At 46.6% G+C, this 16,072-nt stretch overlaps 2 protein-coding genes across 2 annotated transcripts; one reads left to right on the top strand and one right to left on the bottom strand.

The window, feature by feature from the left end:
- Window positions 1-10,667: 10,667 nt before the first annotated feature.
- On the top strand, window positions 10,668-11,951 carry CCR75_008307 (uncharacterized protein; the record flags this gene model as incomplete). The annotated part of the gene is made up of 1 exon (XM_067966361.1): window positions 10,668-11,951. One exon carries the CDS (start codon window positions 10,668-10,670, stop codon window positions 11,949-11,951), a length of 1,284 nt encoding a protein of 427 aa, XP_067822409.1.
- A 140-nt stretch (window positions 11,952-12,091) lies between these two features.
- CCR75_008308 (uncharacterized protein) lies at window positions 12,092-15,319 on the bottom strand. Its single transcript, XM_067966362.1, has 3 exons — window positions 14,737-15,319; window positions 14,402-14,671; window positions 12,092-14,331 (listed from the first exon to the last, which is right to left on the bottom strand). Exons 1-3 carry the CDS (start codon window positions 15,127-15,129, stop codon window positions 12,283-12,285), a joined length of 2,712 nt encoding a protein of 903 aa, XP_067822405.1. The 5' UTR covers window positions 15,130-15,319; the 3' UTR covers window positions 12,092-12,282.
- Between the last annotated feature and the right edge of the window lie 753 nt (window positions 15,320-16,072).

Below are 16,072 nucleotides of genomic sequence, written 5' to 3'. Positions count from 1 at the left end.
TTTAGAGCAAGTGTTTTAAAGAGAGTCTTTCTCTGCACGTGCTAGTGTACGTGAAATGACGTCAGGCAACACTCGCACTGAAACAGTGCGAAGTGGACTTGTACTGAAGCAGTACAAGCCGTAGTGTACTGAAGCAGTAAAAGTCGTAGTGTACTGAAGCAGTACAAGTCGTAGTGCCCGCTACGCCTGGTAGCACTTTGTAATACGTCCAAGGACTACAGCTCTATCATCTAGCAAGGCTCTCAACAGGCAGAACTATTGAGGTTACACCAGGTACAGACTCCTGTACCTGGGATGACGCACACGCGTCGTCCCGATTTCTTAAAGATTGACATCTCTTAGTATAGGGGAGTCGAAGAAGACTCCCTCTTAAGATGGTTTGTCGAGCTGGTCGATGCCATAAGGGCTCGTCACATCGGCGACGAGCAAATGCAAGTCACATTTGCTCAATCAAATTTGGCAGGTCGTGCCAAAACTTGGGCATTGGGCCTCAAGTTGCGCGACCTATACGTCTTTGGGTCGCTAGAGGCTCTTAAAGCCCGGCTCAAACAGACGTTCGAACCACCTAGGCTGAGTTCAGAGCTCGTTCAGAGCTTCTGAACCCAAGCAAGGCAAGCGTGATGTCCACGCATATGCCCAGCACATACGAATCCTGGCGAGTAGTATTACAAATAACCCAGTTCATTAACACACGTTGATTACGGTGCTCATGCAAGGTCTTACAGATGGTCCCGTAAAGACCAAACCTGCTCCGCTTGGAACTGTATACGCTTGAAGAAGCAATATCCGTGCGGAACAGGAGGACTATAGCTTGAGACAGGCTCAAGCTAGTTCGTCATCATATCGTCCTCCAAGACGACACGAGTTGGGAGGTCCAGAACACATGGACCTTTCTTACGTCGAAAGCGAGAGACCTCGCTTTCCGAGCAATAAGCGATCGCAGAAACGCCATCGCTGCCAAAAATTAGGACACTACGCTCATGAGTGTAGTGCCCCACGCCCAACACCGAAAGGTACTGAACGTAATTTTGGACCGTATGCCAAAAAGAGCAACGGTCGCGGGTCCGACGTTGTTGCGAAATTGCAACAGCGAGGCGGACCACCAATAAAACGGTCGGGGTTAGTAGGGGGCACATAGCCCTACTGATCCAGCAACCTCAAGAGATTTTGCAAATCTCTTGACTCAAGTTGCTCCAAACACACAATCATTATGTGTCTCTGCATCTGGTGATGAGGTATCTCTCATCATCTTGAGATTAAATGTGACAAATGATTTGTCACTTGGAGCCCTAGTGGACTGTGGAGCGTCGAAAACCTTTATTTGTCGCCAGTTGCTAGAGGGTCGTAAGCTCAAATATGATGAGCGCGGCATCCCTCCAACGAGGATGACGGTGCGTCTAGCGACAGGCGCATTGATAACAGTAATGAAATGTGTAGTGAAATTTCACCACACGTTAAGAGATTAAAGTACGATGATGATTTCATCGTACTGGATTTCGGATGACAAATTTGATTTCATCCTAGCTTTACGTTGGCTCAGAAAGTATGAGCCAAGGATCAGCTGGCAGCATCGATCCGTAAAGAAGCCTGCCACGTGTTCATCAGATGGCCATCCGATGAACGTCATGGAGCGTCGACAAGCGTGTGGACGTACTACGAGTGAGTACGATGGCCTCACTTGTGGCACGGTCGTTAGTACGACTGCACAAGATCACAGTGTGATTACAAATCACACTGTGGAGTCAGCTGCCGGCGGCTGTGCGAATGCACAGGCAGCGCCAAAGGTCCACGACTAAAATAAGTCAAGTGGATTGAGACATGAATGTACGCCTAGCGGACGACATTTAAGGAAGATACTGGTTGTCCAAAATGGACAACAGGATGATCCTAGATCGAGTAGAGAGTCAATTGTAGAGGACCCAACTGTGAAAGCGCAATCACAGTCGGAAGACGTTGAGGGAAGAGGTCCCCACGTACTTGAGGAGAAATCTCCTTAAATAGTTAATGTTGAAGTGGCTAGACTTCAAGATGCCGAGGAATTAATCCCTCGTCAGCCTGTGGATAATTCTCAGGAAGAAACCGAAACATTAAGTGTACTGGTTAATGACGGATCAAGAGTAGGCGCTTATACTTTTGGTATGTATGCGCCTCCAAAGTTAAATTCGAAGATAACTCAATTACCAACCCTAGAACCTAAATGGTTCTTGAGAGATCTGCAAAGTGGTAGAATCAAGCAGATCTGCCTACTCATCACAAAGGACGAATACGTAACAAATACTCGGTCAGCGGCAATTTTTGCAGAGAACGAACGGGTTCTCAGCAGCTCATCGATGGACGAAAGTGTCCTCGATGTGAAGACTCGGATTGAGAGATATACTACTCAATCCCGGGAGTCACTTAAGACAAATACTTTACACAACGATTTGATTGAATTCAGGGATGTATTCCCTGAAACAGTTCCACATTAGTTGCCTAAGGATAAAGGCTCGACATGAGATCGAGCTCAAACCGAGATCGAAGTACTGCGTCGTCATGAAGCAGTGGCCACTGCCCCGTGAACAAGTACTTGCGATCGATAAATTCCTTTATCGATAGATAAAAAGCCGGCCATGTAAGGGTGCCAACCTCCCCACATAGCTCTCTGACTTTATGTGTGCGAAAGGACACAAGGTGGGGGATAGTGCACGCATTCAATAAACTTAATGCTGCAACGGTAGCTGCTCAAACGCCGATACCTAGAAAAGACGTAATCATGGATGGTATGTCGAAGAGTATACCATCTTATCTTCTATGGATCTGACGGATAGATTTTATCAGATCCTTATGCGTGAACGGGACATCCAGTAGACAGCAGTGAGCACTCCCAGTGGGATGCTCCGGGAATGGCTAGTAATGCCAAAGAGGCTTAGTAACGCTCCTGCAACATTCAACAGATGCGTAATGAAATTGTTAAAACCGGTGCGAAAATTTGCACCGAGTTATTTTGACGATGAATCGTCCACAGCCGAGCCATGGACGGAAAGACGGACGTGGAAGTTCATAAAACTCACGTTCGTCAGGTTTTTACACTTATGCGAAAGCATAAGTTGTACGCAATCTCAAGAAGTGTATATTCGCTGCAAGCTAAATATCACTTCTTGGGTGCATCGTCGGAAAACACGGCGTGCGCCCTGATCCCGAAAAGACCAAGGCAATTACCGATTGCCAGTTCCAGTCGATTTCAAGGGACTTAATAACTTTCTTGGATTAGCGGCGGACTTGCACAAGTACTCCCGCAATTATGCCGAGATGACAGTTCATCTCTCTCGTCTCTTGAATAAAGACGAGAAATGGCTATGGAACGCTGATTGTCAGCGTTACTTTGCAGGTATCAAGCAAGCTTGATGCAATCGCCAAGATGGGCGATTTCAGATCAAGACAGACAATTGTATGTGGTCTGTGACGCCAGCGATTTCGCAATCGGCTATGCGTTAATGCAATACGTAACAGACGGCGCGGAGCGCGTCGTCTGTTACCTATCGCGTCAGCTGCAACCAGCTGAACGCATTTACCCAGTGTATGACAAGGAACTCCTTGCCATGAAATATGCACTGGCTAAGTATAGGGTCTATCTCCGAGGAGATAGACCGTTCAACGTATAAAAGGACCATGCGTCATTACGCACGGCCGTAAATAGCCCACACCTCTCTCAAAGAATGGCGAGGGGGCTATCCTTCGCGGAGTATAATTTCTCCGTCGAATATAAACCAGGACGACTTAATGTCGTCGCTGATGCGTTATCACGCCGACCCGATTTCGAGTTGGCAGTGCACTCCAACAGTGAAAATAATCCCACTGTTGCAACATTCATTTCAAGTGTTCCGTCTTCAACCTTGTTTGATGACATAAAGAAAGCCTACGCAGAAGATAAGGAACTTCTGCGTTTAATGGATCATCCGATGAATCCATCCGATAAATCTTTTAAGGATTTACCGGCTTTATATCGATCGTCATCCGATCGATACACAATACGCAACGGCTTATTGTTTTACACAGCCATTGTCGGCGACACTCCACGTTTCGTCGTCTCAACCCACAATTATTGGCGCTTGCGCATCATGAATGAGTGTCACGATATATCGAGGTCACAGTTCCGTACGCTCATCAAACCAACAGGAAACCCCGCACCTACTGGGTATCGACGTTTTCCCACTCCGTACCAGATCTCTGGTGTAGGTCGGAGTTCCGGCGACATTATAGGTTTGTATACGGATTTCTTAGAAAGAACCAAAAAAATGGAATCAGCGGTAAAATAGATGGTAGATTATTACATACCACATCTTGGAATTCCTTAATCAAGGAATAAAAGGGGCCGTAGGATCTTAAAGGATCGATGACCCAAATTTGATTGAGCGAATGCGACTTGCATTTGCTCGTCGATGATGTGACGTGCCCTTATGGCGTCATCTAGCACTTTTTTCTTGGCGTCGTGCGTATTGCAAGGTCAGACAACCCAGTCGCAAAAATAAACAGCCGTCCTCGCTAAAGCGTTTAGTGCTGAGCGAGAATCCCGCCAGTGCACACAGTCCGAAAGGTTCTTTTAAATATAAATAAGCATAAGTTGTATGCAAATCTTAAGAAGTATGGATTTAGAGGGATCCTCTAGTTTAAGGACCTCCCAAGTCATTTCACAACGTCAGACTAGAGCCAAGCTCAACAGGGTTTTCTTTCCCCGCTGATTATTCCAAGCCCGTTCCCTTGGCTGTGTGTTCGCTAGACAGTAGATGGGGATAGTGGGAATCTCATTAATCCATTCGTGCGCGTCACTAGTTAGATGACGAGGCATTTCGCTGTATCTAATTATTGTGCGGTCTGTGTGACCCATTGTCTGCGGTGCGACAAGGGTGGAAGATACTCGTTTCTCATGGAAAACGTTAGACATTTGCGAGACATTTCGGCCTTACGATTGGTCAAAAGTATCATGAAGAAGTGGCCCCACTGCCTCGTGATCAAGTACTTGCGATCGATAAATTCTAAATCGATCGATTAAAAGCGAGCCATGTGAGTCTGATTTCGTGATTTGGATTAATCCAATCGTGTTGGGCTGTCCACTGATGTTCTGCTTGGCTTCGTAAAAAACTAGAAGTTTTTCGGAATTCGGACGTTTTCCAAAAATAAAAAATATTGCGTAGACACTAACTCGTTATAGGATAGCTTTGACGCACCTTGTACGATTTTGTACTGGTATCGAAGTACGTAATAGGATGAGGTCATACGGACTCAGTAATGGGGCACACATCGGTTGGAAACCGTTGATGTGGTACATTTACCTTATAGGTAATATACCCTTTTATCCTATTTTAAGGGAGGCGCTAGTGAGCGGTTTCGTTTCGCTATTGAGCGCGCACCCAAGTAGTAGAGACAATTCGCCTCTTAAAGGCTGGGACATTCACGTCCTCATATTCCCTAGCATGTATAGGTTCTATACCAGACATGGTCTCAGGAGTATTGCACCCTTGATGGCTCGGCAGTAGGCCAACAATGCTTTCAGCATTCATTGATCGTTATTACAATGATTGTCACTCGACGGAGTACGTGCCGTTCCACCCCATTTTTCTTGAGTTATATTCAGAACTAATGTTTTCAACGGTGGAGTTTATTAGCCCAGACATTACAATGTCTTGAACACTGACAGGCTCAGTCAATGATCCGCGTCAATAGCTCTTTAGTTGCCTTGCAAAGGTGGGTTCATGACTCAAAAACTTTGCTAGGAACATTGCGCGTGACGCCTAAGCTCTTAGACCTCCAATCGATCCATGGCTCATGGCGTACAAGCCAGGTCATGCCAAGGATGAGATCATATACCGAATCCAAATGAAGGACGAGACAGCGTTCCATTCTGTCAAGTCCAGAAACTTTATCCCTAAGTTCAATGGAACTTTAGGGTCAGTGTAACGAGTCCCAGTCGCTAAGCGAACAATGATTGTATCACTTTCATGCGCTTAAAGCGCCTCAACGTATTGTTAATTTCCTTCAAGGGAAAGACGTCGAGCATAATTGTAAGACGCTCCTGAGTCAACTAAAATTGACCATGGCTTATTAAAGCACTTCACAATCGCTTCAGCGACTAACAAGCCAGGCTTTGGCGCCCCGTGCCATTACGCACCGAGCTAATAAGGGCTAGGTTCTGTATGCTCTCACCTCCTAGAGGTTTAACAGAGCCTGGGTCTTCCCCAAAGGGCGCCCCGCACCTACTGGGTATCGACGTTTTTTCCGCACCCAGTTCAGATTACTAGAAAAGGTCGGAGTTGGTGCACTTTAGAGCTTTACGCGTATTTCGTAGGGGACAGGCCGGACGTAAATGTTTCGAGCTACCGACATCTAACATCTACGGATGTTCTTATGCTGTTCCACAGCTTACAAGCCTCTTCTCCTTCCTCAACGAGGCTTAGATCCATGGGTTCCGGTCTGTTAGACGGTGCTCATGTGCTCTAAGAGCTTGGTCGGTAAATAGACGTGCTAACACGAGCAGACTTTAAGTCGAACTCAGCGCGTAGCGCTATGGCAACTGCCTCTTCGAAAGTAGCAGGATGAGATTGGAATAATCTCGTCCGGGCAACGCCCTCATTGAGACGACAATTGCTTCTTGCACCGGGTCTTGATGCATAGATGCAATGAGAGTTATCAACTCCTGGACATAGTCCTCGAGGGTTCGTTTACCCTGGCGAGTCGCTATGAGCCGTGATCGCATGCGAAAAGCCTGATCAGGCGGTGCAAACATGCTAGTCATTTGCTGTTTCAGCGAATACCATGAGGGAAGAGCGTCGTTTATGGACGTACAGCACGAGAGTGCCCACTCCATTGCTCTACCTCGAGTTTGGAAATAGCCATAGCCACCTTTTGGCGTTCTGCTAAACACAAGGCGGAGTCAATGGACAACTCTGTCTTTTAATCCAAAAAGGAGGATTTTCTCCCTCTTTTCTTTCAAATGTCGTTACATTGACAGCTAGAGGGCGACCCTTTGGCTCTGAATCAGGTACAGAGATGTACTGGGTTGGCATAGATGCCGCAAGGTGATCTTGTACCTGGCCTATCAGGGAGGATTCATATCGCACGAAGGCTTCATGCCTTGCATGCAGGACCTCTGGCCCCTGGAATATAATGAACGCTACATGCTCAAGCCCAAATAAAGTTTCGAGCTAGTCATAAGCTAAGCGTTGCACCTCCGAAAGTTCTGGAAATATTTCCATTTCAGTGAAGGTTTGGTCTTATAAAGACTCAGGCGTAGATTCACTACGAGTGCTACCAGGTGAAGCGGAGCTACATCGCTCCTAAAAAAGTCAGAGGAAGACTTTTAGACTCAGAGAGTCTCTTTGCTCTATAGAAAAAATAAATCCAGCAATTCAGGGAGTCGTACAAGCTATTAAAGCTTAATGAATCCTAGTCAAGGGATTCAGGGGTTCGTAGAACCAAGTGGCAACTAGTGCCCAAGAGTATATACCTTAGAAAGGTATCTATCTCTTACAGATCAATGCGCAAGCCTTAGGAAGGCACTTAAAGCTTTAAGATAAAAAAAGAACTGCAATTTATTTTATTATTTAATCTAAAACCTTACACTAGCTAATTTAAAATTGATTTCGGCTGCCAGATTTATATCTGACGGCGACAACATTTGTTACCCATAATAAATGGGATTAAAGTAATTAATTATACTAAAAAAGGAAGGCGCTAGTGAGCGCTCACTTTTCGCTTTTGAGCGGGCACCCTAGCTTTTAGAACCCTGTACGTCTCTTTGAATGGGCGAAATGGTACTATACTATACTCTTTAAGATTCATGTCTTCGAATTCATCCTAAACTCTGTAATGAGCAACATAGAATTAATCGAAGAGCGCGTATTTTTCACCTTCGATGATGCTCGCGCAGCTGTAGACGCGTGTATGAAGGACGAGGGCCTTGTTTTGACCATTAAAACAAAGCGACGTGTAGGGAATAGGAAAGACGGTGACATTAAAGATGTTGTTCTAAAATACTCTTACGCGGGGAAGGCAAAGCAGTTGGCACCAGGTGCTCAGCGTAAGCGTGTCACTGCAATTCATAGCAATGGATGCCCCTTCTTCTCTTGCCTCATCGCCAGGGAAAGGTAACGGAAGAGACGCAGAAAAGGACAGTGGAAGTAACAGTCAATATTCACAGCCATGAGCCTTTCGCCGAACCTTCTGCACATCCCAGAAATCGTGCCGTGAATGCAGAATCGCAACAAGAGGTGTTTCAGCTATCTGTCGCCGGGCTTAAAACCACGCGAATTATAAGCCTCCTGCAAAGGGAGGGTCTCTATTACACCTCGCGACATGTACAATCTCTAGCAGACAGAGCGCTCGCGTATCCGTGGCGGTCATTCTTCTCTCCAGGTATTACTTGACAGCCTTGAAAGCAGCAAAAATGCGCCATATTATAATAAGTTTGATAAAGAGAGACGGCTTACGCAGCTCTTTATAGTCTCCCCATCCGCCAAGGAGATGTGCAGCAAGTTTTTGACAGCCAAGTTATGGTTGATTGATTCAGCCTACAAAACTAATAGGTTTGGCAGCCCTTGCTACATATTGTAGGGGATACATCCACTGCTCAAACATTCACGTTCGCATACTGCTTTTTGACCGCAGAGAGGGAGGAAAACTACATGTGAGCAATACAATTGGTAAAGCAGGTACTTCAAACATTCTTTGTCGGATCACCTGGGGCGTCCTCGAATTTCTCTCGCATTCGCTTGAGTTTGTCATCAATTGATGGCCCTGCTGCTACTGCTGAGGATGACATCAAATTTTTTATTCAATCCAGTCAGCCGCGTTACGAGGAGGTTGAACTAGCCACCAATGTTGATCGAAGTCCTTCAGGGCGAGAGGAGTCACGGCTGATCGAGATCGAAATGCGTGCTTGCAAGGAGGCCCAAAGGTGGAGGTGAACAGTCCTTGGCAATCACCATCCACCTCTCTATCTTTGAATTGCTAAAAGGCCGATTGCAATCCTGTTATCGTTACTTTGCCCGTGACTGCAGAGAAAAACGGTTCAAATCTCAAGTCTGCCTTTGAGCGCTCAACGGCGGGTTGGTGTCGGATGGCAGCAAGCAGCCCTTCGCAGGTGAGCCGGCTAGCTGTGTCAACTGTCAAGAAGTCGCCCATTGACACAGCAAGCCATTTCTTGTTAGCAGCATCAGCGCTTTCAACTCTTGAGGTAGTAAAGTGCCCAAAATGCAGCTTGTCTCGCAGGAAAGCAGCCACAAATCGGTCCGTGTAGCGCAGCCAGGTCTTCTCAAGGTAGATCACGACGTAGTGCGGGAAACTCGTACGCATTTACCCGAGCTGGCTCTCGTGCTCGTCTGGCGTCGATGTTTGAAGGGACTGATGTGTCCTTTAGTTTGCCAGTTGCGTACACCTTTTCAACTGGTCACAAGAAACATTATCGACCGTCACCGCTACTGCGCAGCGACAGGATCGCTCCTGATCAAGATTCTCCCTTAAATAATAAAGGGTGCACAAGAAGGTTTCATTGATGCAGAAAAGTTCCGGAGGCATCAATGCTGTCGAACGATCCTCAGGGCGAGATCCCGATCCGTCACAAAAGTTGTTTGATGTATGACCACCTTGACACTCTCCCTGAGGCCAATTTCTTCAATCCTGCGGACAACGACAGTCGTGGTCGGCCGGTGGGCTCCCTCTACGACCACAACACGCAATCCATCGCATTTTGAAGTAGTTGAAGTGCGCCGCTGAAACCAGGTAAAGGGTGCCTAAGGTGTCGGCAGGTGGTTCACAATAGCAGAAGGTGCCGGCAACCTCCTGTTACATCATCGGAATCGGTGCTGGTACCAATCTTCGACAGCACCTCATCCGCCGTCAATCTAGATGTTGTGATCCAATCTGGACGTCGTGATCGGTAGCTTGGTAGCGTTGATGCTGGAGATCCGTAGTTTTGTAAGGTATGGGAAAAATGAAGCCAGAAAAAATGTAAACGAATGGGAAATGCGGTGGAGTGATATTTAGGAATCTACAAACATCCGTTCTCTGTTTATACACCACTCCACCTCGCTGTACAGATGTATTTGGTGGAAGGTATCAGGTCTTAAGTGGTTAATTTTTGTCAATGATGTTTGTCTGAGCCTATCATGACAATTTTTTGGAATTTCCGGCCATTTTATTTACGGCAAATTTTCGCCGATTACCGCAGTTTATTATAGTACCATTTCGATCCCCCCCAAAGATACGTTCAGGATTCTATAAGGTGATTAAATAAGCGTCGAGACGTGTCTAAAATGACTGTGTCCGGTGCACTGCAATGAAGACTTAAGAAGAGATTGGATCTACAGTTTACAAAAAAAGCAACTCGACTGCCCGCATGTATAAAATAAATAGACTAGTATTTAGTATGCTTTTAATATTTGTGCGGATTAGTAGTGTTTTATAAAGAACTAAGGGATTTGTGATTTAGAATAATCAGAGGATTCGTTAAATTCAATACAGCCAACATTTTACATCTGTAATGCACGTCAGTTTCGAAAATACTAAAATTTGCATCACAAATTCGGCGTAATTACACTTCTACCAAGTAAAATATTCCACCAATCAGATTTGAAGTATTGCGTGAGGCCTACGTGGACCCAGCACTCATTTTCCAACTCGATTCATCTGCGACCATGTTCAGCAAGACTATCCGCTCGATGGCTGCTCCAGCGCGACGCGGCTTCGCTACTAGCCAGAAAATTAAAGTTCATAAACCAATTGTAGAGTTGGACGGTGATGAAATGACGCGTGTGATCTGGTCGCAGATAAAGGACAAGTACATCCACCCGTATCTGGACCTTAACATTGAGTATTTTGACCTGGGTCTGCCAAACCGTGACGCCACCGACGATAAAGTGACTGTAGACGCTGCGCACGCAATTCAAGAGCACCACGTCGGGATTAAATGCGCGACTATTACTCCAGATGAGCAGCGCGTTGAAGAGTTTAAGCTCAAGAAAATGTGGCGCTCTCCCAATGGCACGATCCGCAATATTCTTAATGGTACCGTCTTCCGTGAGCCCATTGTCATCTCCAATGTGCCGCGTCTTGTACCCGGATGGAAAAAGCCTATCGTTGTGGGACGCCACGCATTCGGTGACCAATACAAGAGTACCGACTTTATTGCGTCTGGTCCAGGTAAGTTTGAGGTCGTGTATACGCCTGCGAATGGCAGCCCCAAGCAGACATTTGAGGTGTACAACTTCGAGGGACCTGGCGTGGGTCTTGCCATGTACAACAATGACGAAAGCATCTATGGCTTTGCTAAGTCATGTCTATCATTTGCATTAAGCAAGAACCAAGACCTATTTTTGTCCACTAAAAACACGATCTTGAAGAAGTACGACGGTCGCTTTAAGGATATTTTTGAGGAGGTGTACCAAAGTGAGTTTAAGGCCAAGTACGATGCTGCTGGCATTTCGTACACGCACCGCTTGATTGATGACATGGTTGCCCAGGCTCTCAAGAGCGACGGAGGCTTTGTGTGGGCCTGCAAGAACTACGACGGTGACGTCCAGTCGGACATTGTTGCCCAGGGCTATGGCTCACTTGGACTTATGACCAGCGTGCTGGTCGCTCCTGATGGCAAAACAGTGGAGGCTGAAGCTGCCCACGGCACCGTTACTCGCCACTGGCGTCAATACCAACAGGGGAAGAAGACCAGCACCAATCCTATTGCCTCCATCTACGCCTGGACGCGTGGCCTCTCTCACCGTGGTAAGCTTGATGGCAACCAGGAGCTCATTGACTTTTCCCAGGGTCTAGAAAATGCCGTAATCAAGACGGTGGAGGCTGGTCATATGACCAAGGATCTGGCCATCTGCATTCATGGGAGTAATGTGACACCGGATCACTTTTTGTACACGGAAGACTTTATGGACAAGGTTAAGGAAACGTTTGATGTCATGCGCCAATGAACGTAAGAGTCATTCGTCGTGGTGCCTGTGCAACAAATGACTTACTTTCTTATACATAGCATAGCGGCAAGTATGCATTCATCAGCAAATGCTTTTTACCCATTTGATGTAAAGGGCTTTAAAGATAATACATGTCAATACAAAATGTGTGCAACAAAAACGATAAATTTGCTGCAGATGGTAGTTGAGAATTACGCAGTAAAATTTGTTTGAAAAATCACTTATTTTTAGGTCAAGTACGCTGACTCAATTTAAAATCTTGAAGTCATCATGCATTTATATCCACACAGTCTTTATGTACCTTTCTGCCAATTAAAGGATGCGAAACTCCCTAAATGGTCTGAGACTGCGGCTCTGTCGGAGTGCATGGCGCGGAGGCTCCCGCAGAGCCAGGACTCAAGGGCGTGTGTGGCAGACCGTCAGGGCTGCCCACACTCTGTGGACTTCTAGGGGATGCAGCTGAGCTGGAAGCTGGAGGTGTACAAGAGCCGTTGGCTTTTGATGGTGAGCTCTTTGATGTCGAAAAATTATCTTTGGAGCCAGGGGATAGCGGAATGCCATCGCCATCGCCAGACAGCTCCGCGTAATCTTCTTCAACATACTCTTCATCCTCATGAATCGTGCCTTGCTTAAAGTCGCCAGCCTCTTCGTCAAATTCCATGTCAGCCATGTCCGGATTCCAGTCACCAAGCCCCTGGTACGAAAAGCGGTCAAAGTGCTTTTGTTCCGACGGGGATGAAGGTAGCGACACTGGGGAGTCAGGCATGATCTCTTCTCGAGCTTCACGCATCTTGGCAATCGCCCGAGACAAGTGGCTTTCGTCCGTCACGTCCTCCATACGATGTGGAGGGCGCGGAACTTCCATCTCCTTGAGCAATAGCATATCCCAGTCAATTTCATTAAAAAAAGGGTGCTGCTTGATCTCCTCAACGCCGTCTGGACCGCACCCCAAACGATGCTCTGGATTCTTTGTAAGCAATTTCATAATAAGATCCTGAGCTTCGGGAGTAAAACGATCGCTAAATTCTGGTTCTTCCTTTAAAATCTTGTCAAATAGAATGGTGGGAACATTATGACGAAAAGGCGAGTCACCTTGGACCATTTCATATGCCAAGATCCCCAATGCCCACCAGTCAACGGCTTTGCCGTATCCTTCTTTCATAATCAGCTCGGGTGCCAAGTATTCACACGTGCCTACAAAAGAGCTCGTCCGCTCATTATCATCCATCTCTTCCTTCGACAGTCCAAAGTCCGTGCAAGCAACATTTCCATCTGCAGTTATAACAATATTTTCGAGTTTCAAATCGCGGTACAAAATGTTTGACGCATGAAGGTGAGCGATAGCAAGAAGAATCTCGGCCAAGTAAAATCGAGCACGCTTGATGCTAAAGCGACCCCGCCGACGTAGCACTTGACGCAGTGAACCACCGCTATAGTACTCCATGACCATGTATAGCTTGTCTTGATTTTGGAACGCATATTTGAGCTGCACAATGTACGGGTGGTTGGCCTCTTGCAAGATGCGGCGCTCTGCCATTGTCTGCGTGACCAAATCCTTGTTCATCACCCACTCCTTCTTCAGCACCTTCATTGCGTACAAGTGACCAGCGTCTGCACCATCCTTTTTCAAGACCAAGAGGACTTTACCACACGCACCGCGACCAATCACAGTCACGAGCTCAAAGTCATTCACCGACATTTTGCCGGGCTTGGCGGATCCACTGAATACGCTTTCCTTCTCCCCCGTACGAACAGCACGTGGCCGCGACCAGTGGATCAGTGAAGGCAAGGCCCGACATGTCAAACATAGACGAACTTGGCCTTCGTGACGGGTAGTTTCAACCGTTGAGCATTTTTCACAGCAGGGGTTCTGACACGTCCGACAATGCCTGCGCCAACGACGCATATTAAATGCGCCTTTACACAAGTAACAGCCTTTTTCCATGCCACTATTAACATTTTTTACACGAAAACCAGACCATCTGGCCTTAAAACTGGCATATACCGAGGAGACAACCGCTTGTAGCAAGTCGACATCCGAACTTGCTCGGCCCGCCGACAACACGACACAGCCTAATGGAGTTTCTCTTGCTTTCATACGCTTTAGCACTTGTACGCCCTCTGGCGATGACATGTACGCAAGACACCACTGCGCAATCATTTTTCGTAATGTGTACGAATCGTCCGACGATATGTGGTGCGTCGACTGCAAGAATACGACGCCGCTAATATGACGCTGCATCTCCAGCATGTGTGTCCGTAAAGCTTCAATCAAAAGCTTCCCGCCATCCCGATATGCCACGATAAATACATGCGTGGCTCGAGAAGTCAACACATGATTACGCCAGCCTGTCATAAACCGTTGCAAAGCACTGATCATCTAAATGAGTCAGAAAAAAATTAGCATCAAAGCTAATCACAGTCTGCAAACATACAAAACTTTGCCTTACATCAATTTCACCTGACCGAACGAGATCTTTAAAAATGTCATCAAATACGACAATTCCGAGCTTGTCCTCCTTGGCTTTCATTACATAGGGCAGCATGGATCCTAAACTGCCTTTAAAGATCCCACCACCTTCAGACCCGGACCGGACACACAATCGTGCACTCCAAATACCCGCGGGACTGCCGTCGCTATCACCAATAAACACTACAAGTCGGTCCGAAAATAAGGCTGTTCTAGAGAGAAAGACGCTGCATTGGACTGTTTCATCGTCCTACATAACAGTCACATACTCAATTGAATACAATTGCGCAGCTATCGATGACCTGCCTCACGTACAAGAGACGATGTCACCTCATGAAGCGTTTCCATCAGCGTCTGCATCTTTCCTTGCACATTCTTCGTAGCTGCTTCGAGTAATCCACCGGGAGGCGGAAGAGGTGGCTCCGGTGGCTCTACGTACGAGTTGTGAGAGCTCATGGCAGGAGACGGACTGCTGTCTGCGTCTTCTTCTCCCGGCGTCGAATTTTGACGCGAGCGATTGCAATGACTTCCCTCAGATTCGTCATTATCGTCATCGCCTTCGCCTTCGTGCTCCGACCGATCGTCCTCACCTACGGAGCCAGTACCTCGACTAAAGATGCTAAAGTTTGTAGTGAAGCTCAGCCCTACGCTTTTACGACGCACTGCCTCGCGTATATTAGTCATGGCCGCCACCGGCGACTTTTTCATTTCGGACGAGTGCTCTTAAAACGCGAGCTTTCTGAATACGCAAAGGGTAAGCGACCAAGACTTCTTCAATACTTGACGGGTGCGCAGAATCGATACGTAGCGAAGACGCTGCTAATTTTCGTGCGGTGCTAATTGTCCTCTTGCTGCAAGGCAGAAGTCTAAGCGGTCGCGTCAAAAACGCGTGTCTGAGCTCCGTCTGCTCTTAAAATGAGCCTCAGTTATGCTTAAAAAGGGGGGTATTGCCTAACCCTATCGGCTGCTAGGTGACGGAAAAATCAGGAGTTGAGAGAGCGATAGGGATTGGCGAGAAAGCGTGAGTGTATATTATACCGTATAGTGCTCGAAATATACCTGATAAGATGAAGCTTTTTCATTTAACGGTGTTAAATGCCTTTTGGCGAGTGATTTTATAATAATATTATGATGGGAAAACTGATCGGAAAATCTGTAAAATCTATAAAATGCTTGCAACAACAAGAGAGAAAATAATCGTCAGGACTGCTACCAGATCTTCGAGGTTAAATTACAGCATAAGTATTGTGTCGCAAAAGCGTGGGCTTTTGTCCAATATTACTGTGTATGGCAAACTCGCTTTTTTCGAGGCCAGAACGTTGCTGTCAATCGAAATCCTCACGCCATTATTTGTGTCTAGGACAAACGGAAATTGGCGAATCGTACCCAAAAAACGTTAACCTGGATACGACCTTAATTCGACTCTTGATAGCTCATAGAACACAAAATGTGTAACTGGGACCTTTCGCTAATACTGCTTCAGTACTAGCCGACCTGCACTGGTAACAGTGAAAGTGAGGTGCCTCCGAGTATTAAAAATGCACGACGTGCAGAGGAAGGTTTTTGTAACGGGCTAGAGTTGCCCTAATGTTACACAGTCCCCATTAAGTACATTTGGTACTTAAGGGGATGGTCAATTACTAAATAATAG

This window comes from Bremia lactucae, linkage group LG1 (genome assembly GCF_004359215.1).
Source record: "Bremia lactucae strain SF5 linkage group LG1, whole genome shotgun sequence".
In the NCBI taxonomy this organism is placed as follows: Eukaryota; Oomycota; class Peronosporomycetes; order Peronosporales; family Peronosporaceae; genus Bremia; species Bremia lactucae.
The sequence above is the reverse complement of the archived record's forward strand: the minus strand, read 5'-3'. Positions and strand labels throughout refer to the sequence as shown.